The 25,083-nt window shown below is 38.7% G+C and overlaps 1 protein-coding gene across 3 annotated transcripts in view; it reads right to left on the bottom strand.

Moving 5' to 3' along the window:
• NAALADL2 (N-acetylated alpha-linked acidic dipeptidase like 2) overlaps positions 1-25,083 on the bottom strand; it is an 860,785-nt gene that overhangs the window by 701,607 nt on the left and 134,095 nt on the right. The window contains exon 2 of one of the 3 annotated variants that reach the window (XM_088452339.1): positions 8,809-8,912. The exons of the other annotated variants lie outside the window; for them this stretch is intronic. Within the exon in view, the coding sequence (XP_088308465.1) occupies positions 8,809-8,842 (34 nt within the window). The 5' untranslated portion in view covers positions 8,843-8,912. The remainder of the gene's footprint in view (positions 1-8,808; positions 8,913-25,083) is intronic. 3 annotated transcript variants of the gene reach the window in all.

The raw sequence follows: 25,083 nt of genomic DNA, 5'->3' as shown, positions 1-25,083 counted from the left end.
CCAGAGGTCCCTGATCTCTTCTCAAACACTTCTGCTTATAGAAAATCATGGTATACTGTAGTTTGGCATGTTGATGCATGTGGTATACTCAGTTTTGATCAGACATGTTGGCAGTTATATATTTAATATGAGCCAGTGGCACTGTTTCTACTGAATGGATTGTCACACTGGCACCTAATATCAAGTTTTTTTCTGGTTCCTAATGTATGTATAGGCTGCATTCTAATAAATACTGGTTAAGCTCATAAAATGTCCCCCTTCACTGTGTTTACAAATAGACTGTGTTTCAACAAAACTTAACAAGTACCAATACTATTTCTGATTTTTTTATTAAACAGCAGCACAACAGGCTAAGTTTTAGAAGCTAGTTGCTTACCTTTGTACCTCATTAATGTTTTTCAAATCTATTTTACAATTAATAGACCAACTCTTTTTTTGTACAACTGATAATATTGGAACCACAGAATAGGGTCCACAATAATCATGCACAAGTTATTATGTGGGTGAAGCAGAGAGAATGAAGGGCTAAACTTTGGACTCTGGCCATGATTCAGAGCCGGACGCTCTGACAGAGCGCCCGCTCTGAATCAGGGCCATCCTTCTTGATTTTTAGAGCGGCCTCCTGGCCGCACATATAGTTGTGGGTGACTACCCACAGCTATAGCGAGCAACCAGGAAGATGGTCGCGATGGTCAAGACCATCACGATCATCGGGCTTGCGATGAGACCCTTGTGGTAGGGTCTTGTTGCCGCAAGCCCTGGAGTGCTTTGACTCAATCAGAGCTGAAAGCACTCCCACTGACATCACTTGTGATGTCAGTGAGACCGGCCCCAGTGAGTCCCATGGGAACCCCTCTGTCTGGGCAGCCACGCCCCTGGCATGCCCACCAAAGGGGCATGCTGTCACTCAACATCGACAGCACGCCCCCTTTGGTATGAGACCTGGAGCGATGGTTTGCCCATCGCTATCCGGGTCTAGCACTTGCACACAACGGTGCTGGATCCGTTGTGCGCATGCGCACTGGGCCACCATTGACCCGTTTGTGAGCGCTCATGAGCGGGTCTGAATCAGGCCCTCTGCTTGTTCAAGACAAGAAATCATATTTTCACTGAATGACTCTATATTTTGTATTCCCAATATGAGACACTGTACTTATATAGTGTACCACCATATGTCCCTTGTTTTACCTTACCTAACAGTGCATGGGGGGAAATATAATGGGGATGATTCTGAGTCAGATCCAGCAGTGTTCGTGTTTGCATCTTTTGCTGTAGTTGTGTCTGCAACTTTATGCTAAATACTAGTATAAGCCCTTCCCTGATGTACATCCTAAGCTATTAAGCATCTGAGTACACAAACAGTTATGCAACATGCCTGAGACACTCCCATATCACACCCATAAGATGCATCTCCATGCATCTGAAAAGTTACCTCCCAGTCAGCGCTCAGTAACGGTCAATACACTTCTGAGACGGTGCGTCTCAATCGGCCCTGTGACTCTGTGCACATACAAGGTGGAGCACATGTGCTGTGTGACTTTTAAGCTACTTAGATGCAAGCACAATTGAAAAACATTGACCATTTCTGTGAATATCGGCATTGCGTCTGATTCAGCCCCTATGTGTGGTGTTTGTTATCATTTTAATAATGCTTGTTTAATGTTTTTGGCAAGCTTTCTTTATGTATTGCACATTTGCTAATAATATGCATTGTATTGGTGGCATGCATTAATGTTTAAATAGCATGTTTCTTAATTTAACAATTTTATTAAATGTGGCATTTTACAATATATTTTATAATATGATGGGAACTGCACGTTTGACCTTTATTCAGGGTTGGACTGACCCACAGTTATAGAAGAAATACCAGGTGAGCACCACTGTCTGAGGGCACCAAGCCTTCCTCTAGGGTTCAGGTTTCAGATTTTGCACTTGCATTATACATTGTTACTTGATTAGAGTGTTAGTTACCTGGTGTAGTAGGATAAGGGATGAAGTTTCGGACTTGGTTAATTCCTAGGGAAACTACACCAAGATTTGCCCTATTTCCAACAAAACTGAGCAAGCTCAACACACCCTTATCCTCTCTAATGGTTGGTCAAGCATCTGGAGACTGGTTACACCTCTTAAGCAGGGGCCACTGTTACTGCATTGGCCTGGTGGGCCTTTATGCCCCAGTCCAACACTGCTTTTATTTGAAAATAATAGAATCTGCAGTGGTTGCGCAAATAACAGCTGCTCTAGTAAAGGTTTGCTATAGGTTAAAATCTGAAAATAAAGCGCTTATATCTGTGTTTAATTTTTATATACCACAATGTAATTGTTGTAAATAATGAATATATAATGAATAATAAATGAATAATAGATTGCTTTCCACACCCCACTTGTTGTTTATAGCTCTTTTGTGAATGGTTGTGGAGTACAAGTGGCAGTCAGTATATTGTGGGACTTTTAAAGCAGAACTGGCCCTGTTCTTATCCTAGTGTAGCCGTCCCTCCGGTGTCCGATGTTTACGGTTAGCTTTTTCCGGGATACGTGACTGATTCACTCTGTCCCATTGGCTTTGGCACTCTGTTCATCTTTTTTAGGGGGTCAGCGGCGTCTGGCTCTTTATGGGCAGAGTGAGTTGGGCAGCGGTCAGCTCCATCACCAGCGCGTTTCATACAACATGTACTTTGTCAAGGATGATGTTGTTTGTTTTGAACAGCCCTTTAATTCCTGTCTCCATAAGTTCTTTTTTTAAAAAAAACTTCAAAAAACTTTATTTGTTAAAATTGATACAATGTATCACAAACTTTTCTTGTTACAACAATTGACATTCATGGTTTTAAATGAGGTTTTAACTCTGTGGAATAGACTATCTGTATAAAGACTATATTAATGAATTATTGATTAAAACATTAATACATTATTTAAAAATTAGTTATAAAAAAGTTAGTTATATAAAATATGATTTTGTATTTTTTATTCTAAGAAAACATTTATTTCTATATCTATGTTAAGACCATGTGGTTCAAGAGTTTTTAATAAAAAGATACATTTGCTCTCTTGCTTTTTAAGTTCCTTTACTATAACTCCCCCTCTCGAATTGTTTTTAACCCTTTGGATACCTATAAATTTCAGTCCTGTGGGATTTTTTTCATGTGCTTCTAAAAAGTTCTGGGTGACACTGTTTGTCGGAAGGCCTTTTTTGATATTATTTATATGCTCTGCACATTTATCCTTAACTTTTTTTCTTTATGCCCTTTTTCTAGAAATTGATGTGTCAATTCCTCACCTTGTTCTTTGAACACTAACTCATCTGTACAATTCCTTTTCAGTCTCCTGTATTGTCCTTCTGGAATATTATTAATCCATTTCTTATGGTGATTGCAGTTTGCTGCTAGTATTGTGTTGCAATCTACCTTTTTCTGATGTGTTCTTGTTTTTATTTTTCCGTCTTCAATATATATTTCCAGATCAATATATATTACCATTGTTGTGCTTGTTTCTGTGGTGAACTCCAAATTCATATTGTTGTTGTTGATATACTTAATGAAGGCATCTAGTTGTTTATCTGGTCCATCCCATATGAATAAAAGATCATCTATATATCGATGCCAGCTTACTATGAATTCTTCATAGGGATTATTTTTCCAAATGCTTTCATCCTCCCATCTTGCGACCACCAAATTTGCATAATTTGGTGCAAACCAAGTTCCCATTGCAGTACCATTCGTCTGCATGAAGTATTCTCCCTTATGCCAAAAATAATTATGTTTTAATATATGTTCAATGGTTGCCATAATAAAGTTTATTTGGCTATTGGGTAGATCAGTCATGGTGGAGAGGTAAAATCTCACATTTTCACATCCTGTATCATGCTGAATACAGGTATACAGGGATTTTATGTCACTGTCGTAGAGTTTGTATGTGCTCTTCCATTCAAAATTCTCCACTAGTTGTAAAACTTGCATCGTATCTCATACATAACTGTTTTGTTTGGACACTAGAAATTGTAGGTATTGATCGATGTAATATGTTTATGTGATATGTTTGATGTAATTGATGACATTCCTGAGACAATCGGTCTACCTGATGGAATTTTTATGTCTTTATGAATCTTCGGTAACAGATAGAAACAGGGATTTTTGGGGTTTTTGATGTGTAGATAGTCATAATCTTTTTTTGTGACTATACCTCCTTCCAATCCTTCATCCAAATGTGTTATCAATTCTTTTTGGAACTCTTCTGTAGGATCTTTGCTTAATTTTCTGTAGGTTTTCTTATCCTTCAATAATTTTTCTATTTCAGTCTCATACTTTATTTTCTCTATTATGACTATTCCACCACCTTTATCTGCTGGCTTTAGTATAATTTTTTCATCTTTTTGTAAGTCTATTAATGCTTTTTTCTCCTTTGATGTTAGATTGTATTTGGGTTTTATATAATCTGGGATCGCATTAATCTCCTGTTCTATGGCTTTTTGAAAGGTTTGGATGTGAGCACTTTTAGTCTGATGAGGACTAAAAACAAGAGCGCATCGGAAAAAGGTAGATTGCAACACAATACTAGCAGCAAACAGCAATCACCATAAGAAATGGATTAATAATATTCCAGAAGGACAATACAGGAGACTGAAGAGGAATTGTACAGACGAGTTAGTGTTCAAAGAAGTGAGGAATTGACACATCAAGGGTCTAAAGGGTATAAAGAAACAACGTTAAGGAAAAATGTGCAGAAAATTAAAACAATAAAAAGAGAAGAACTAATCAGATATAAAGAGAAGAATCCAGTGGACAAAAATTTTGAATTAGCATTTCTTACATAATACAATTGCAACAATAGACGTATCAAAGAAATGCTGTATAAACACTGGTATCTATTGGAACTGGATAAAGATTTAAATACTTTAATCCCTAAAAAACCGAAAGTCATTTATAAAAAGCAGACAATTTAAGACAAAAATTAACATCAAGCTACATTCCCTTAGAAGAAAGAACCAACAAAACAACACTAAATAAGGGTTTTCATAAATGCTTGGACTGTAAGGGATGCAAGAATTTGAAGAAAGGCGACCACTCCATTATACCTACTACAATTTTTAGATCAAATGAAAAAGAATTTTGTATCTCTGATCACATCACTTGTAATACTGAAGGCGTTATTTATCTTTTAATATGCCCATGCGGATTAAAATATGTAGGTCAAACTAAAAGGAAACTTAAAATCTGCATTGCAGAGCATATAAATAATATCAAAAAAGGCCTTACGTCACACAGTGTCTCCCAGCACTTTTTAGAAGCACATGAAAAAAATCCCACAGGACTGAAATTTATAGGTATCCAAAGGGTTGAAAAGAATTGGAGGGGGGAGATATAGTAAAGTAACTTAAAAAGCAAGAGAACAAATTGATCTTTTTATTTAAAACTATTGAACCACATGGTCTTAACAGATATAGAAATAAATGTTTTCTTAGAATAAAAAATACAAATTCATATTTTATATAACTAACCATTTTTTATAACTAATTTTTAAATAATTGATTAATGTTTTATTCAATAATTCATTAATATAGTCTTTATACAGATAAATAGTCTATTCCACAGAGTTAAAACATCATTTGAAACCATGAATGTCAATTGTTGTAACAAGAAAAGTTTCTGATACATTGTATCAATTTTAACAAATAAAGTTTTTTGAAGTTTTTTTTAAAAAAAGAACCCACAGAGACAGGAATAAAAGGGATGTCCAAAACAAACAACATCATCCTTGAAAAAGTACATGTTGTATGAAACGCATTGGAGACGGAGCTGCCCGCTGCCCGACTCACTCTGCCCATAAAGAGCCAGACGCCGCTGACTCCCTAAAAAGAAGGAACATAGCGCCAAAGCCAACGGGAAGGAGAGAATCAGTCGCGCATCCTGGGACAAGCTAACCATAGACATCGGACACCGGAGGCATGGCTACACTAGGGTAAGAACAGGGCCAGTTCTGCTTTAAAAGTCCTGCAATATCCGGCTACCGACTACCACTTGTACTCCACACCTATTCACAAAAGAGCTATAAACAACAAGTGGGGTGTGGAAAGCAATCCAATTCATTTATTATTCATTATATATTCATTTTTTACAACAATTACATTGTGGTATATAAAAAATTAAACACAGATACAAGCGCTCTATTTTCAGATTTTAACTGCTTTTATTTGACTTGTTTTAAAAGCATTTTATTTTCATACATGCATTAATGTGTGAACAGTCCAAAAAAAAGTGGATTAATGAGAACGAGCCATGTGCAGTACTTTGATGTTGGACATCATTATCTCTAACCTAAGTTGTTATGTTTCATTTTAGTTTTTTTGTTGACAAATTACACCACAGCAAAAAATGTGCTCTTAGTTTCTGGCAGACATATTATACAATATTAAGATAGAAGCGTACCTACAGGTTATCCAGGTTAACCAAGGGATTGCTGAGCAATGCATATATACTGTAATAACCATGGAACTACTGTATAATGTTACTTTGCTGTTGTCCCCAATGTTGCCTGGGTTATCTCTCTCTCTCTTTCCTCCTCTCTCTTTACACCATTTTTGCTTATCCTCCTCTCTCTTCCCCTTTTTGCATCTCTTTCTCTCTGTTTGTCTCTTTCTATTCACCTCATTCTTTTGCTAATGTTACTCTGTCTGAATATATCCATTCTCTCTCTTCCCCTTTTCTGTCTTGTTTTTTTTTTCTCTGTCACTCTACTGCCCCTCTCTGTCCCTCTTGGCCCTAAGTCTCTCTCTCCTGCCCCTGTGTCATTCTTCTCTCACTTTGACTCTCTGATTTAACTCTCAGTACCTCCTCCTCCATGTATCCCCTCCTGACCTGCAGGGTCCCTTGACATGTGTCACCACTATCCCATCCTCTCCTGGAGTAGACAATACCTCATTTCTTAAAGTCACTACCCTTTTACTACAAATCTGGACTGTTGGTAGGTATGGAAAATAGGCAAACTTTCATAAATGCTGGTTCAGCACCCAAAATGGCTTCAATGTGTGTAGACAATACTTTAACTTTAACTGTGTTAGTGCACTTACTACATGTATGTTATTACTTACCTATTTGTTATTTCTCATCACCTTACAGCTCCATCGAATACTTCCAAATAATAAAAATGAGAAAATCTACAATACTGTAGACTCTTAGATACTGAGAGTTAATTCAAGAGATAAAAAAATTAGAAAATATTATTATATTGTACATGTTGAAATATTGATGTCCTTCAGGTCTTGCTTCTGTACTTTTTATCCTTTTTGTAATCTCTCATTTTATTGATTTACTTTTGTGTACTATTTTAATCATGAGCTTAAGCTGTAAAGTCCTATGTAACTTGTGATGCTACATAAATAAAACTAACGAACATTTCATTCAGTGCTGGAAACTACCATATCTACAGCACATGCTTATTCTATTACTTGAATTTAAAATGTATAGGCATGAAATTGTATCATTTAGTACTCAGTAGTTCCTAATTTCAAGCATGAACTAACTGACCAGATGATACAGTACCAGGCAATATATACATTTAAATGTTTATTTCCATTCCAAGGATGGGGACTAAGATTTATACTTACTAATTTTGAGGTGGAAAAGACATGCATTGTAGTAACGAGAGTCAAATGGTAGAGTTGATGGAATACAAAAGTAATAATTTTTCACTGTGCCATTTTCTTTCCTTGACTAACTATTTCAATCTTTTCCAGGAGAATAGACAGATTTATCAAACTACATTTTCAGAGGCAATGAATTATACCACTGAAATTAAATTCTTCGACCCTCTAACTATTTTTACTTTGTGATGAAGATGCATTTTTCCAAGGTATAAAACCATAGAAGCAGTAGAACATTATGCAGAGAAGAAAAAACTGTAAAAAGCTGTTTCAGCCTTTAAGATGCACTGTGTAAAATAAATATATAGATGCAGACTGTGTATTGTGTCTGCAACTGACATATAAGTTATGTTTCATCTTATCTGTTAAAGGATCCACTGTTCATTAACAAATTGTTATAATATGCAAAATATGCAAGATCTCTATGAAGTTCCACAAATACACTTTTAAGAATGCACAGTGTATGTGCTCAAAAGGTAAAATCAATCTTTCCAATCATTATAACAATTTCCTTCCACAAATGCTACAACAAGCGCGTTCACACCCATATGCACAGACCTACCAACTAAAACTTTAAAAAATGCATCCTTATGTAGCCATCATTGATTAATTTAATGTACACTTTACCATTGTAATATACTGCAAACCCTTAAGAATATCATGTTTTTATGGCTAAGCAGTCACTGAAGAGAGACCATCAATGGATATAAAAAATTTACACACCACATTGGTTTTTGTTATGTAAAACCTAAAATTAAGATAGTGGCAGACAGGATGTAGTCAGTCACAATCCTGACAGTGGAACAATGGCTAGGGATTTATGATAAGCATTGAAATACTGATGAGTATCATAATCCAGATACCGGAATGCTGAGGATGACATCCCGAATGAAGGTTAGTCCGGGGAGCCCTTAGCATTAGCCGTGGGGGGTGAGGGTTAGGAATCTAGCAGGGTTAGGGTTAGGTTTGGGGGGAGGGATAAGGGTTAGGCACCCCTAGGGGGGAGAGTTAAGATTAGGCACCCCCAGGTAGAGATTAGTTTGGGAACCCCCCTGAGAGGGTTAGGGTTAAGGAGTGGTAAGGAGGGTTAGGGTTAGGCACCCCTGGGGTGAGGTTAGGGTTAGGCACTAGGGGGAGGGTTAGGGGGGCACAGGGGAGGTTAGGGTACTTACCTGCCTCTGTTGGGATCTTCATCCTGTCGGACATCTGCTGTCAGGATTTGAACCAGTGGCTAAGTCCCATTCTGTGGCAGAGCTTTCTCCTTCATTAATGTGACCTTACAACCAACATAATGTAAGTGAAAAGAAAACAGACACTTTTTAAGAACAAGTGAAGGACAAAATATATAGTAGCTTAAACGTGTACATCCTTTCAAAATGGGCTTTAGCTGTGTTAATGGTTAATAAATCATATAAAAAACACACTCCATGGTAGTTATCATACATGTGCCAGCAATAACAGTCATTGTGATTAACCTCAAATATCTTCCTGGAGGTCCTTCTTGCCATTTTTTTGGTTGCATCCTACTGGGAAGCTATGGTCCTCAATAAGCTTTCAAAACATTTATTGGATGACATTATGGAAAGGTATCAATATGGAGAGGGGTATCAAAGAATTTTTATAACATTACATGTATCGTGAAACACTGTGGAGACTATAGTCAATAAGTGAAGAATATGTGTCCCAACAGGGACATTGGGGAGAATTTACAAAGCAGCGGCTTCTGTATGCCGTTGCTACCCAGCAGGTTGCGGGTCCAGGTTTAAAATGGCACCCATAACAAGTGTAAAGCCCAGTATGCTTAACACTGACTCTGGGTGCCATTTAAAATACTCACTTGCAACCTGCCAAGAAGCAGTGGCTTACAGAAGCCGCTGCTTTGTAAATTCTCCCCATTGCCAAGATCAAGTCATCCCTCCAAAATTGATGAAGGACAATGTAGAAGCTTATAGTGGAGGCTACCAAAATAAGCTCTAGGAAATCCTGGCAAGTAAAAGGTCACTCACTAAATGTGACAACAATCTCCTATAATGTGCACATTTGGCTATGGATTAGTGTGGCAATGAAGAAAAAATAATAAAAGACATTCAATTCATATGAGAAAATTTCTTATGATCAGAGATGATGGTTGAAATTCTAAAATATATTAATGACACAACTCATCACCCAAAGAAAATTAACAGGCATTTTATCAGAGGAAGTTCCATGTGCAATCTCTGTGCCCACCCCTGGAAGAAATTGTGATGACTACGCATGGGCAATAGCTCTGGAAAATGTTTGCTGCTAATTAAGGAAATCAATAGGTGCAGACCCTACATACATTATACTGTAGATAAACCAGTGGGATAGAGGGAATAGTGAATAGCTTCAAATGTCCAGATATTACTGCCACAAAACCTACTAGCCTTTGTCTGGATGCAGAACATGAAGAAGATTTTCACTTTACAGCATAATGATCCAAAACACAGACTAAAGTCAACCTATACATGAATTCATGAAAAGAAGATCAAAGTGTTGGGACAACCCAGTTAAAGTCCAGAATTCAATCCCATTGAAGACCTCTCAAATAATCTACAGATATGACCTCTTGCATCTTTGCTGCATATGCAGCAAATTGTTCCACGCATGGAGCGAGGCAAGCACCCATGAGCATATACGTGACTGCGTTCACACCCATGACTCCATAGGATTTAATGTAGCAATTGCAGTGCACACCATAGCATACCATAGTGTACGCTGCTGCGGGTAATAGCATGGTGCGATGCATGTGCATGTTTGTATTGTGATCCTCAAGGATGTAAGAGGACACATCTGTAACAAGCATTGTGCATAGGAGAACCCCTTGCAATTTCACGGACCTTGAACATTTTGCAGGGAGGAGTAGGATAAACATTGACAGAGACTTATTTAAAAGGTTTCTGCTATAAAAGAACCCAAAATAGTGTTTTCACCTTTCGTAGCTCACAAGATAGGTCAGGGATATCCATTACTTTGGTAAGAGGCTGAAATATCAACATGCACTTGACTAGTCTTACAGTTGGTATCTACCTACTGCAGAACTACTGGCATGGCAGTGACTAATCTCTCCTTCAGAACTCTACACACAGTAGGCTTCAATACATTTCTGTTTTGTTTTCTCTACTAAGAGAAAACACAGGTGTTACTACTGTGGAAATGATTAGTGCAAGTGAATGTTCCTGTATTTCAGCCGATGAGCACAACTTATAGCCCATCTTAATGTTAACAGGAACTAAGTCATTACAAAGATATGTCTAGTCCAATGCTTCAGCTTTCAGTTCTATTTTTGATGTACTGTATATAAACATAAAGAGTAGCAGAGTTATTACTTTTACTGTACAGTACATGCCTGTTTTTTAACTGTAAACTCAAATGCTTTAGAATATTTTTCACAATGCTGATATTGTCCTTGCCTTCTTGCCTCTGTATCAGTCATCACAAGAAGATCAATATACTGAATAATAGACATGAGTGTGTTCCATTAGTGGAGTATTTGTTTTTTTCTTTTTGGCCAATCAGCTTCCAAATGTTTCTTTTCCAGGTTTCAAAATGCTAATGTATTGGTATTTTTGATAGTATTAATAGATTTTATTTAAAATAAAAACTAGATTTTAAAAAGACACAAATGTTTTAAGACAATATTTTCAAAAGTGTATAAGTTTTCAGTGTGATCTGTGATACCTTATGATGTGACAACTGCAAAACTCTGAGTCTCATAGCAATTCAAGATTTGTAGTGAAGTGTTTAACTGACTGAAGAAAAAATATAAAGCAATATGATGTCAACTTGTTATATATGGAGGTGTCTTCATACACCTATCCTGTTTGTGCCATATGGCATGAGATACATGGTGCAATTTGGACACTACCATGGATAGCAATTCCCACACTTTCAAATTTATTTAGGAAATTAGCTTCTTATTTGCATTGTAGCAGTAGTCACTTATAGAGGGGTATCCAATTAGATGTGATAACTAGTTTTCTCTCGTAAACCCCCAATCACATGGTACAATTTTTACAAGAAAACTTTTCTCCATTTTCTATTACACGATTTTCACAAAAACAATACAATTTTCTCTTGAGAGTTTTTCCAATTTTACGTTCCGCAAGAAAATTCTTTGTAAAACATTGCCTTTTCATGTAAAAGCTATCCAATTGCAAGCGAGTGCAAATTTTTTGGGAATTTGGATCAGCTTTTTAGGCAAATTTTTTCAGCCTTCTCAGTCATGGTGAAAAGTGCAGTCAAGGTTCAGGAATCGTCACTCTCAACAAATTATTGGTTTCTACATGTAATATTGGTTGTCCCCATGTTCTTTTGTAATTTTCAATGGTTTTTTGATCTTTATTTTATTTTTTTATCCTGATTCTCCCATACACACCTCTCTACTCCCATGAGGCAGTTCTACCAACTTACAGGAAGTTGAAATTCCTTATCTAGGGACTTGAAGGAGAAACAGCTTCTGTACATTTAGCTGATATATAACTTTTTTCATGTAATTTATGTTTTTTTGTGGTATGAATCTTTTTTACTTCTGTCTGCAACCATGGAGCCTTTCAATTACACAGTTTGTATGTTCATGGTCCAGGCTACTATCGAGAAGAAACAGGATCTGACAGATCAAGAATGTGATCAGGTGATCGCTCCATGTGGTGAGTGAGTGCATGTTCCAATTCCACGTCCATGACACTATAGAACTAGGCATTTACTGGAGGGTCTCTGCGAGGTGGAGGTGATATAGTTTTATGGCTTATCCTCACATTCAACCTATTTGCTGTATGTTCTGTTGAAGCCGGACCTTAAACCACTTGTCCCGACTAATGACGCAGTCAGTGGTCTCTCAAAACTGTTGGCTGCATTACATTTTCTGGCATTGGAAAAATCTCAGTCATCCATAACAGTCGGTATGGCCCAATCATCAATTTTCCGCACTTTAAGCATGGTCCTTATGGCTTTCCGCATAATTACGACCTAGTTTATAAAATTTCCAGACAGTGACAGTGAATGGAGGGAGACCAAATTGGCTTTTTTTTTCATAAAACTCAGTTCCCAAATGTGCTGTACCCATGTGGCACTCACACCACCAAAGCAATCAGAAGAATGTTTTCAGAACTGAAAACACTTCCATTCTTTGATTGTTCAGATGGTGTCTGATGCCACCATGAGGATTGCTAATCTTTTAGTGGGCTTTTCTGTGTTGGCCCATGACTCCTTTAATTTGAGTCAGTCATCTATTGCTCAAGATTTTGAGAGTGGGAAGATTCCAGATGGCTGGCGGGTGAATTGAATTAATTGTTCATTACATTTATTTTTGTATTATGTAATTATTTAAAAAAAAAGTTTGTATTTTGTTTTGGAAAACAGGTGATGCAGGTCATCCAAACAAATTTTGACTTTTAACCCTATTGGCCAATCCTTCCCACCCCCAATCACACAATTGATCAGTTTTCGGGAGAATTTTCTGGAAAGACGCTTGCAATTGGATACCACAAAAACAATGAAACTGGAAGTAGTAGTTTTCTCGCAATGGCCACAAAATCAAAATTATCGGGTGATTAAAATATTGCATCTAATTGGATACCCCCCATAGTGTCCTGTGGACATAGGATTGGTATTTTTTGTTGTAATGGAATTGGTACAAAGTTGCAGATTAAGCACAACAATGCACAACATGGCTCATTCATATTGTTCCTCAGTCTTTTGTCTTTATGTCCAGGTTAGTGTGTGAGTTGCCTACAGCAGTTGCATGCAATGCCAGCACCAGTGTCCAGGGAACTCGTGCATTGTGATTTAGATGGATTAATTTCAATTAAGATACATTTTTGGTACAAAGCTGTGTGGCAGAATGTATGGCGTGGCTTAGTTACAAAGTCTGTGGTACACCAAATGGGTCTATTTGGGATATACTTGTAGACAAGTGTATGAGGACACATCTGTACCCTCATTATACTTATGAGCTACAGTTTCACTCTTTTTATGTGATTAACAGATATGAAACACAAGAAATAGAGTACAATACAGTTAATACAAGAGATGTGCAGGTCTGGATTTCTGAAATCCAAACACACCCAAATTTAGGGGTTCCAAATAGAAACGGGTCACGGTTTGGTTTCACTTTTGTGACCTAGTTCCAGGGGCGGATTGGCCATAAAGTTTAGAGGGAAGATTCCCGATGGGCTGACCACACGTGGGGCCACCTGTTGGCTGGGTTGTATTTATTTAATTTTTTACATTAAAAAAATATCATGTAGCAGCAAACCGCATGCTCTATGGTGGTGAGGAATGTTAGGGAAGATTCAGGCTGGCCATCCCTCCCCGGACATACCGAAGAATCGCTGTGGTCATAATAGTTTGGCCCCGCCCCCAGTAGTGACAAACTTGCATGACAGGTGGCCCTTTGGCGCCTGTAATAGCAAGCAAAGCGCCCTGTGGAGGATCTCTCATCACTAGATGAGGGATGGCCGAAACAGAGCTGACACTGCAGGTGTGAGGAGAAGGAGAATGGTGTCCTGGCTTATCTCCCCATGGTGTAAGTAATACAGGGTGCTGCCCCCATCCTTGTAGCACAGATTCAGGCAGTGTCCTTAGCTGCTGTGTGGAGGTCCCAGGAATCAGCATGCTGGAACCATTAGAACCCCTGCGCCTGAAGATCTGGGGCTAATGGTTATATAGAATGAAGCACAGATAGTATACACAATAAATATAGTGCTCTGTCCCTTTTTAGACCGTAGTAATAACCTCTTACCCAAATCATTGGGATTAAAAGATCCTACACATAAAAACAGGTTCTAAAATTAAAGGCACAAGTTTAATCACACTGTATATGATCCACATAAAAGGTGTACATAAAAAACATAAATAAAATGACATCAACATATAGTTAAGAGATTTGGTTTCCCAGAACTCATACAGATGAAATGTGCACCTATTGCAAGCATACTGGATCCAGAATTGAGAAAATATATTAATGTTCGAAATGCTTCGTGTGGACGCCAAGCTTCTAAATAATGGTGAGGATCATTTTGTCCCTTTGAAAAGGACTCAGCAATTTGATGTTTTATCCATCTGTGCTGTCAAGCAATATGAGTTACTGGGACCTATATTTGCAATAGCTGCACATTTCATCGGTCCTGTATTGCCCCGGCATCTATAGATCACAAGGTTAATCATACTTCCTCTCTAGTGATGCAGGAGGGTGAACAGCAAGAGCCCCCTTCTGGCTACCCTGACAGGTTGGGATCCCGGCACCAGTATCCTGACTGTTGGCATCCCAAAGGTAAGTATTGGGGTGTTAGGGGGAGGGTAGAGTTAGCTGGTGTGGTTAGGGTTAGGAACTAGGGGGAGGGTTAAAGTTGGGCACCATGGAGGGAGTGTTAGGATTAGGGTGTGGGAAGGGGAGGTTAGGTTTTGGCACTAGGGGAGGAGGTTAGGCTTAGGCACCGGGGAGGGGGTCTTAAGTTTAGGGTGCAGGGAGGGAGAGGTTAGGTTTAGGCACTAGGAAGGGGGTTTAGGTACTGGGGAGGGAGGGGTAGGGGTTAGAAAAGTACTTACCATAGCATCCTATGGGTGTCGTTATTCAGGCTGTTGGGATGCCGCTGTTGGTATTACGACCAGCGGCATCCCGACAGTCGGGATATCATACCCAACCCATTGTAATTGGCTTTTCCTACATAATCATCTCATCATGCATAACAAAGCGATACTAATGGGGATGTCTACCTGACAGCATATATTGCCCACCCTTTATAAGTATCTGGTGATCAATCAAGTTACTGTATCCATAATGTCTGCTTTAAAGCTGTATTCCCAGTTAAATGTTATAATTTCACTAACCTACTCATTCACTTAAGTGGATTCTGGGATGCTGCAGCTACTTTACTTTGCTTTAGCCTTATCTATCAGGTATAGTTATGTACTAATCCCACCTACTTTGGTGTTGGTTCCACTTACAGTTAATTTAGTGCTGCCCACTTGAGGCCACTTCCAGAAATTTTTCCAGTGTCACTTTTAGTTCCCAATCTGCCCCTGCCTAGTTCGAATCGAGTCACCGCTTGGATCTGTTGTTGGATCGGAACTCAGATTTAAAAAATTAACTCTTATGGAGATTGGGTTTTGGTTTTTGCTTTGGATTTCGGATTAAAATTCAGAAAATTGATTAAACAGCTTAAATGTCCGAATCCAAAACAACAACACTTGAGGGTGGTTTTGCAAAACCAAAATCAAAACACAAAGATGAATCCAGATCCAAAACCAAAACTCTAAATCTCTAATTATTACATATAAGCAGGACCACTACAGAATGGTTGGAACATGACTAAACCCCAGTGGATGCTTTTATAACAAACTTCTATGTGCATTGGGGGGCATAGCCATGCATCTTGGGGGCATTTTTATACCCACAAAATATCCCTGGCACTTCATACCCACCCCATAACCCCCAAAATTCCCCTGCATATAAATGCTTTGAGATATAATAGGCTCAACTTAATTGAAGAAAACCTATCCCAAAACCTAACAATCTGATGATGCATAAGAAAAGACTTACAGAGACTCTAATCGATACATGAATATTTCCTCATGCAGGACGTTTTATCTGTACCTTTGCATTCATAAATATGATTGAGATCAGCCAGGTTAATAGATCATCATAGGTAAACTAAAATTAAACCAAAATTAAACAAAATTTTTAAAAAATAGCCATACAGTTATGAAACAATAGGAGATAACTTGTAGTAGATTATTTAGCAGCAACGTCTTGACAAGTAAATTAAACATGGGAATACTTTTAATTAACTCTAGAAATACTTGTGCAATATACATTGTTTTCCATATAGATATATTTCAGTATAATATCCCTTTTATGAAGGCATAAACATGCCTCTTGTCTGTTCTCTTCTGAGCTAGTCAAACATTTGTGTATAAATGGAGGGAACTTGCACTAAACTTATAAAAACAATGCAAAACAAAGGTTTTTATCTTATAAAAGAAATATTTTCTAAGGCAAGTGCTAAATGTGTGTACTTAAGGTTTGCTTTCAACACAATATTTTTTTGCATATTTTAGTTTAAAACTAATAAAAACTTAAACCTAACCCTAAAAATGAGGTGTCGGCATGTTAAATGTTGAAACTTTGACCATATGCACCTTATGAAAACCCACAGAAATATTTGGAGAACATACAAACATAAGGCCTGATTTAGCATTGCACATACTGTATGTGCAATGCTGAATGCCGATTCCGGATTATCGAGAATCCCTGTGTGCGCAGTACCTGTTCTGCAAATGTGCAGAGCGGGTCCTGTGTGATCGCACGCAGCCCCTTCTATGCCTCTGCCTGATTGACAGGCATAGGCATTTATGGGGCAGGGTGGGGCCTGCCGGTCAGCATTTCTGGAAAGGGGGGCATGTCAGCCCCATTTTCCAAGAGTGGCAAGGCCAGGACTGATGGTCACAAGGGTGATCCCAGCCTGTGACCTCGGTTGCATTGCTGGGATTGCAAATGCAGCAGGGGGTGTCATACATCTCCTGCTGTATTTGCATATTAGCAAGGACAGAATTGCACAGCTGCCTGAGTGCAGATTTGCAAATCCGTCTAAAGCTGAGTTACCCCCATAGAACAGACTCAACACCATTGCTACAGTGCTGCATAGTATATGGGTTAAATCTAGAGATGTGCACCAACTCCCATGTTTTGGTTTTGTATCTATATTAATTTATTTTTTTGCTTTTGGCTTTGGATCTCTTTTTTTTTTTATAAAACTTATAAAAACTGCTAAAATCACATAATTTGGGCCTTTTTTGTTCCTACTGTATTATTAACCTCAATTCAATGAATAATTTCCAGTCATTTTCATCCAATTTTTACCACCTTACAGCTTTTTTTTGCAGAAACCTGCACAGATCAGTGCAGTGCTTCTGTGTGTATAAAATAAAATAAAGTGTTAATAATTGGGGAAAACATGTTTTCCCCCCCTTTCAAAATTGCTCAACCAGCACCAGGATTTTTGAGCCGGTCCTGGTTGTCTAAAATTAGGTAGCAGTCCCCCATATTTTATACATCAGTACTGGACTCTTTCTAGCAGGGTGGTAATGCCACAGCCAGGGGACATGCTTATATTGGTACCCCCAGCCAAAGCATTCATTGTCTCTCACTAGTCAGCTGGGGCTGGGGATTCCTCTGGAAGTGTGAAATTCCCCAATAAAAGGGTCCCCCCTCCCAGGGACACCACAGGCTGGGGCTATTATTGGCACCCCTGGTGGGAGTTGGTGCCTAGTTCATTGTATAAAAGTTAGAAAAAATACTATTCCCTCATACAGGGGGAGTACAAGTCCCAGCAATCCTGCCCCATTTCCTGTTACTTGGAGAACCACAAGTACCAGCATCAAGACATTAATGGCCCGCTGGTGTCTTTAGTCCTCCTGTAAAAGAAATAGTCAAAAAATGATAGGACACAGACACCGAATATTGTATTATTTTATTACCACATTCACACACACTTACAACAATACTTACAGTACCTTCACTCCCTGTAGCGATTCTGTCCTCTTGTTCAGTAGCATCCACGATCACTGTAATACAAAAATCCATACTCACCCACCCCTTGTGTCATGTACTCTTCAGTCCATGTAGGCGTCCAGGGTCTTCTTTAAAAAAAATGCAAATCGCAGAGCCCACAGACTTAGCAGTGACCTATCTGGTCACTACTAACTGAATGTATGTTAACTAGCAGAATCTCCTTTTGAAAACAATTGGGGGAGCATTCATTGGCTGAGAAAGCTGGGGGTTTGGTTCTCTTAGCCAATTAAGCTCTTCCCATTGTTTACATTGTTTCTCCATTGCTTACATTGTTTTGTCTAAGTTAGTAGTTTGGTGCATATATATATTAGTGCAATGTCAATTTGCAACTCTACATGTGATTGGAAGATGGCTGGTATGTACACATTCAACACTTTGATACCATCCTAAAGTTAATATATTGTTTAATAATGTAGTAGATTGCTTTGGGAATGGGTATTAGAGTTTATATGAATAACAATTCAAATAGTATTGGACACCATCAGAGCTTACTGAAAAGTCACTTGCTTGAATTATTGTAATAGAAGGAATCACAAACAAAGAATCTCCAGGACAGGTCACTCTCAATTTGTACCATATTCAGGGACTAAACTAATGTTGTAGAGCACAGGTTCTCAAACTCGGTCCTCAGGACTCCAAACAGTGCACGTTTTCCAGGTCTCCTCACAGAATCGCAAGTGAAATAATTAGCTCCACCTGTGGATCTTTTAAAATGTGTCAGTCAGTAATGAATACACCTGTGCACCTGCTAGGTGACCTGCAAAACATGAACTGTGTGGAATCCTGAGGACCGAGTTTGAGAAGCACTATTGTAGAGAATCTGTTTTATTCTCATCCTGCAATCAAACCCTCATACCACAGGCAACCAAGAACTGGCCCAGTGGCGGAAAGTTAATTGTATAAAATGTATTGATATAAGAGGTTTTGTATTAAAATACAAATAATAAAGATATTCAACAACCTCTTGTCTCACTCTTAGAAATAATGTGAGCTCACCACAGTGGGGTTTCTGGGTGCTGGTATGACCTGCCCTTTCACCCAAACACATCAACTAGAAATATGTTTAAAAAGAGCAACAGACATGAAATCAGTGCAAATAGTAAACATTCTTATGAAATACATGGAAATAAATTGCATGTGAGATTCATGCATACCATAAATGGAATTGTGCCTATATTTGAAGAAAATAGAGAAGATAATACTATCAAACTTCTCCAGAGGGCTGAATTGCAGGTATCTCAAATAAAACAAACTGAACATACTGTAGTGTAATACACAATAAAAAGCAAAAAATTCAATGTTTGAACTTTTGGTAATATCTGATCACTGATGTGCCCAGTAATGGCGCTGGTACCAGCAGACCGAAATATTATAAGCATACTGTATATGAATCCATTTTTAATGCAATCAGAGTAATCCTCCAGGTGACCAATCATCAGCGGTATTCTAAGGAGACCAATCACCTCAAAGAATTAGATAAAAACACATACATTCTGGTTGAAATATGGACCAATGTAAAGCCTTATAGCTGAGATTTAGTAAAGAATATGTCTCTCAAATCTTTTGATCTTTAATAAACTCCTTCCGGGAATTCACATGCACTTAATAGCCTCAGTAGATAAAGAAAAAATGGCATGTACAGTAGTGTAATACTTTATTGCAGAATTCCCAGCGCTCACTACAACATAGAAGGGGAGTGAGAGGCTGCACGACCATGAAGTAGATTCCCCAGAATCTACACTTATACAACATAAGAACTCTTTAGGTTTTTTACTCATATCAAATAGGTTCTAATAAGATAATTCCCCCATCACACCCTCAAGGTTGAGGTGAATACATAAGCACTACCACTTTCCCGTTTGTTTGAGAATTTATCCATACCAATATCCATCGAGGTTCAACTTGATCTGCTATCATAAACAGTGAACATGTCCCAGAACTGGTAAACCACTATGCATACCAACTATGAATTAACTTTGCATCCAGCCTATAGACCATGTAGATTGCATACTTAATACATGCATGCTCATCTAATGGTGGGTACACACTGACAGATACATTGGCCGATCAATTGATTTGCCAATATATCTGCTGCACGTCGGCCAGTGTGTACCCACGATATGTCATGAACGTCGTCGTTCACCAACATATCGCATTGGCAGTGCTGCACAGCCGATGGACAGATATGTCTGCAGACATAACTGTCCATTGGCAGGTGTGTACGGGCGGTTGGCAGACTGCCTGTATACACACAGCAGGAGCCATGAGTAGGGGGGCAGGACACACTCCTGACCCACCCACCAGCCACCAGGTCCCACCCCCTGGAAGCTGGGACCCAAGGGCACTAGCAAATGATGGCCATTAAGTGTATATGAACGACCATCATCTGCCAATATATCTGCAGATCACTCAATTTGCAGATATATCTGTCAGGTGTGTGCCCACCTTTAGTCAACACAGAGAGCAAACACCTCTGCCAGCTAATTGTGTATAGATACAGTTACTAGGGTGACCAAGACACATTCCAGCGATGACCTATCATGTCACAGAAATACCTGTCAATCAACCTATATTAACCCACCTCCAAGATGGCTCCAACCACCTCTCCCTGAGGAAGGCCTAACGGGCGAACACACATAGGAGCTTACCAGAGCAAATCTTAACAGCACTACTCTCACCCTAACCTATCCGAACACCCCAGAGCCCATCTGCATGCCTAAGTCTCCTCCTTAATAGGTGGGTTGAGTGCACAGCACTTCTGAATGCAGGACCGGATGGGATGTGCTCACTGATGCCATGGGGACCAAGCCAGTGGATGTGAAAGCGGCATACAGAGGAATATGGCCCATACCATCGGCAGAGCCAGGAGAGTACGAAAACTGGAGAGCAGGAACTAGACTGAAGATAAAAACAAGGTGAGGCCTCACCAAGTGACTTTTTTACTAGACACAACTAAACTTATTGAGATATAAGACATATTGGAACTGTGACTCTAAATCACAGAGAGGGGTGTGGGATGCCCACCCCGCTATTGGCAACCAAGTATCTGACTACAGATGAGTAAGTGCACACACTTTGATTTAACCATTTACCTCCCCTTTTAATTTTCTCCCCCCTTTTTTTCAATTACACTATTTACCTTGATCAATAAAGAACTTCATTAGATATTAACGCATACGCATTTGTTTGAAGTTATTGGTACTCAGTTCATTACGCAGAATACCAACCCACTCCTACAGTTACAGGGTGCAGACTGCTGGCACATGTGTGGGTATCACACACGGATGCACTCTGCTTTCTATAGTAATGTAATACTGCCTCATTTATTTCCATTAATAATAAACAAAAATCCCATTTATTAAAAAACAGTAAAGAATAACTTAGCTTTAAAAGCACCAAAATCAGAAAATGTCTCTGGCCAGTGAACAGTTCCAGTGTGCAAGATCTATATGTGGAATCAGGGCTCCTTAGAAACCACAAGGGCTGCTGCATCAATTGGGCTGGTCCCAATTGCTTTACAGGCCTTATTCACCCCATGGGACGTATTTTGCCCACCCTTGGAGTATGATAGAAATGTCAATTATTCCAGTAACCACTTTCATATCCAAATGTATTAAATTAATTCACAGATCAATAAAAACTGTCAAAACAATTAAAAGGAAAAATGTAATTTTGTCCAATACTTTTGTACTGTATAACTAAAAGTATAACTAAAAGTTCTATTTTCCTGTTTCTGAGAAAACCTGTCGATGAATGCTTGCATCTATAAGTAATTACAACTTTACAATGAGAATTTTGCAAATCGCTTTAAAAAATAAGATGAAAGAAAAAGTACATTTCTAAACATTACTAAATATTATTTTCATCGGATACAATAAAAGACAATGTGTTTGTCCCTGAAAGCATTTTGTGACTATGGAAACATCTATGTTGTACTGCTTCTACCTTTTACTTTGATCAGCTTTTAAAACAGGAATGTTAGTTCTATGAGGAAGATGCTATTTAAATTGACCCTATATATTCAGTAGAATAAGAATATGAAGCGTTACACAGAGTGAATTCCATTTGCAGGATGAGTCGGATATATGAAATGCATTTCAAAGCAATGATCAAACTTTTTCAGTGCCCCAGTTATTAAATGAAAGACTCAGTAACATCTGAAAGACTACAAAAAATAGTTTCTTTATCTTTAAAAGAAAGAAAAAAATTTTATGACTTTTTGTATTTAACAGGAATGACTATAAAAAAAACAATCAAACAAAATACATCTAACTGTATGTCAGAGTTCAGTAAAAAGATGTGAAAACATGTGAAAATTCTGCACAGGCATTATTAGGGGGAACATCAATTTATTGAGTCAAGCAACAGTAAATATACATATAAAATTAGAATAACTTTGCATCTCTTTAATGGTATTTTATAATGCAATTTGACAAATTTTAAAATTATTTTTTTTTAGCTGTGATGTCGGTGGCCCTAGGGCTTGATTCACTGTTGTACGCTAATGCTGCAGCTGCTGCATATGTGTATGCAGCTGCTATATGCAATAATATGCACATCACAGGCCCGGGAGATGTAATGAGACATCCACCTGCAGCTTTGCAATTCCAAGCATCTGCTGCATAAAATGTTGCAGCATCTGTGTACAAAGATCCAGATCATTCCATTGTCACAGCCTGAGAAAGCCTATGATCTAGCAGAATGGCCAAGGGAGCTGAAACTCCCTGACTGTCAATTACACTATGAGTAAAGAGTCACTGTGAGCTACTATAGTAATGTATCTTGGTGCATGCAAAGTGCGACTTAGATGCATGCTCTGTTTAATTATAATTGCTAAACTGCATAAACTTCAGCATTGTGTACAACTGTATAGACCACTACATCAATGCCAGGGGCCTGGAGCAGGAGGATATCATCTTTTACATCTGGGGGATGGACATAGATATAACGGGATGCAACTACTGTATGTGAGTTAGAGCCCAACTGGACTATGCGATGGAACCAGCTAAAGGGTTAATTATCTTTTACTTAGCTGTGAGGCTTTCTACATATAGTAAAATGCAAAAATTTTGTGATCACAGACTAATAATTTGCATCATTTATTAGTATTTTAACACTGATTGTGAATGTACTGTATATGTATCAAGGCAATTGTAGATGAAATAGATGCATATTCCCACTCTTTCTTTCATATATCCCTGTCAAGGCATGGGCCTTTAGGTCAAGTTGTGACAGAAGGAGGGTGCAACCAGATTTTTCATTACAGTTGTGGTGTCTTGATCCATTCCCTACCCCCATACTGAAATCCTCCATCCAGCAGCGTCTTAAGAGAGGAGGGGGGCCCATGTGCATTCCCTGTCTGGGGCCCCCAGCTCACTCCCCATTGGCCAGCCTGGTAACCGCAGCAGTAAACTCTTGGCATTAGAGTGTGCCCAGAGCCTTCTGCACATTTGCAAGTCACCAGAAAATGGCACGCCCACCATTTTCCTGGCGATTTCCCTAGTGCGCATGCGCATACCACCGGAAACATGGCCACGGCAGGCATTTTTCAGGTGTTTTGTCTAGTGCTACAGCCTGACTCAGGACTTCAAAGGATAAGTATTAAAATATATGGGTGCAGGGTGTGCGGTGTGGGCCCCTCTACGACCCAGGGGCCCATGTGCACCGCACACCCTGCACCCATTATAAATTTGGCACAAGCCTCCATCTTAAAAGTACCTGCTCTTTTTTATGCACAGAGATTTGTTAATTGTATTACATTTGGCATCACTGTACTACAAAGATAAACCACAATGGCTGAATGACATAGAGCCTTTTACATTATTGTACATTCATGTGTAATGACTATCTTTATTTTGAGAGGGCAGATTTTAAACTGGACCTTAATGAATGTAATGTAATGTGCTCACTGTACTTCAATGAATGTCTTTCTGGTATCATACTTTTAGCAAAACAACTGACTTCTTAGCAACAAGGTGAGGGGTATATTTACTAAGCCTTGGATGGAGATAAAGTGAATGGAGATAAAGTACCAGCCAGCCAGCTACTAACTGCCATGTCACAGGCTGTGTTTGAAAAATGACAGAAGCTGGTCGGTTTGTATGTTATCTCTGTTCACTTTATCTCCATCCAAGGCTTAATAAATAGACCTCAAAGTAACAGCAGCCTTAACCTAGATTTCTACCTCCAACTGTGTTGTATAGATTAACAAGGACTGGCCTAAATAATACCCTGGGGCATATTTACTTGGGTTCTAATCAGGCTTCTGGGACTGTCAAACTTGCCAACTTGGATTTCAGCATAGTCAATTATTAATTTGTTAATTAATTAAATTAGATTTTTTGTTTTTTTACCCTAGAAGATTGGAGGCTGGAAAAAATTCAGGTTAGTGGAGTTTTTCTACCATGTCTGTTGCCTGAGGCAAAGTGTGGCCCAATCTCCATCTAGGAACACCACTGTAGTAACTACCCATTAGTATTAGTAATGCTCATGAATATGCCAACAATAGTTGTAGCCAAAATTTTAAAGGAGTAGTTATGCCAATGCAAAGGGACACAAAGCGTGGGATCCACCTGCCATCACATTAAACAGTCCAAAACTGGTCAACTGGAATACAATAAAAATGTGGTCTCCCCTCCCAAGGAACAGCCAGCCCTGGGCTATTTCCCACACCCCTGGTGGTAGTGTGTGTGGGGTTGATGTGTAAAAAATAGAAGGTAAAATTGTTCTTTACAGGAAGACTACAGCCCCAGCAAAAAGTGCAATTAATGGCCAGCTTGCACCTCTAGTCTGACTATAAAAATTTTTTAAAAATAAAGACAGGACTGCACACTGTTTTTTTCCCCTATTTTCCAGT

Source organism: Taudactylus pleione, unplaced genomic scaffold (assembly GCF_031769625.1).
Source record: "Taudactylus pleione unplaced genomic scaffold, aTauple2 ptg000037l, whole genome shotgun sequence".
Taxonomy (NCBI): domain Eukaryota; kingdom Metazoa; phylum Chordata; class Amphibia; order Anura; family Myobatrachidae; genus Taudactylus; species Taudactylus pleione.
Note: the sequence above shows the minus strand (reverse complement) of the source record. Positions and strands in the feature narration are given on the sequence as shown.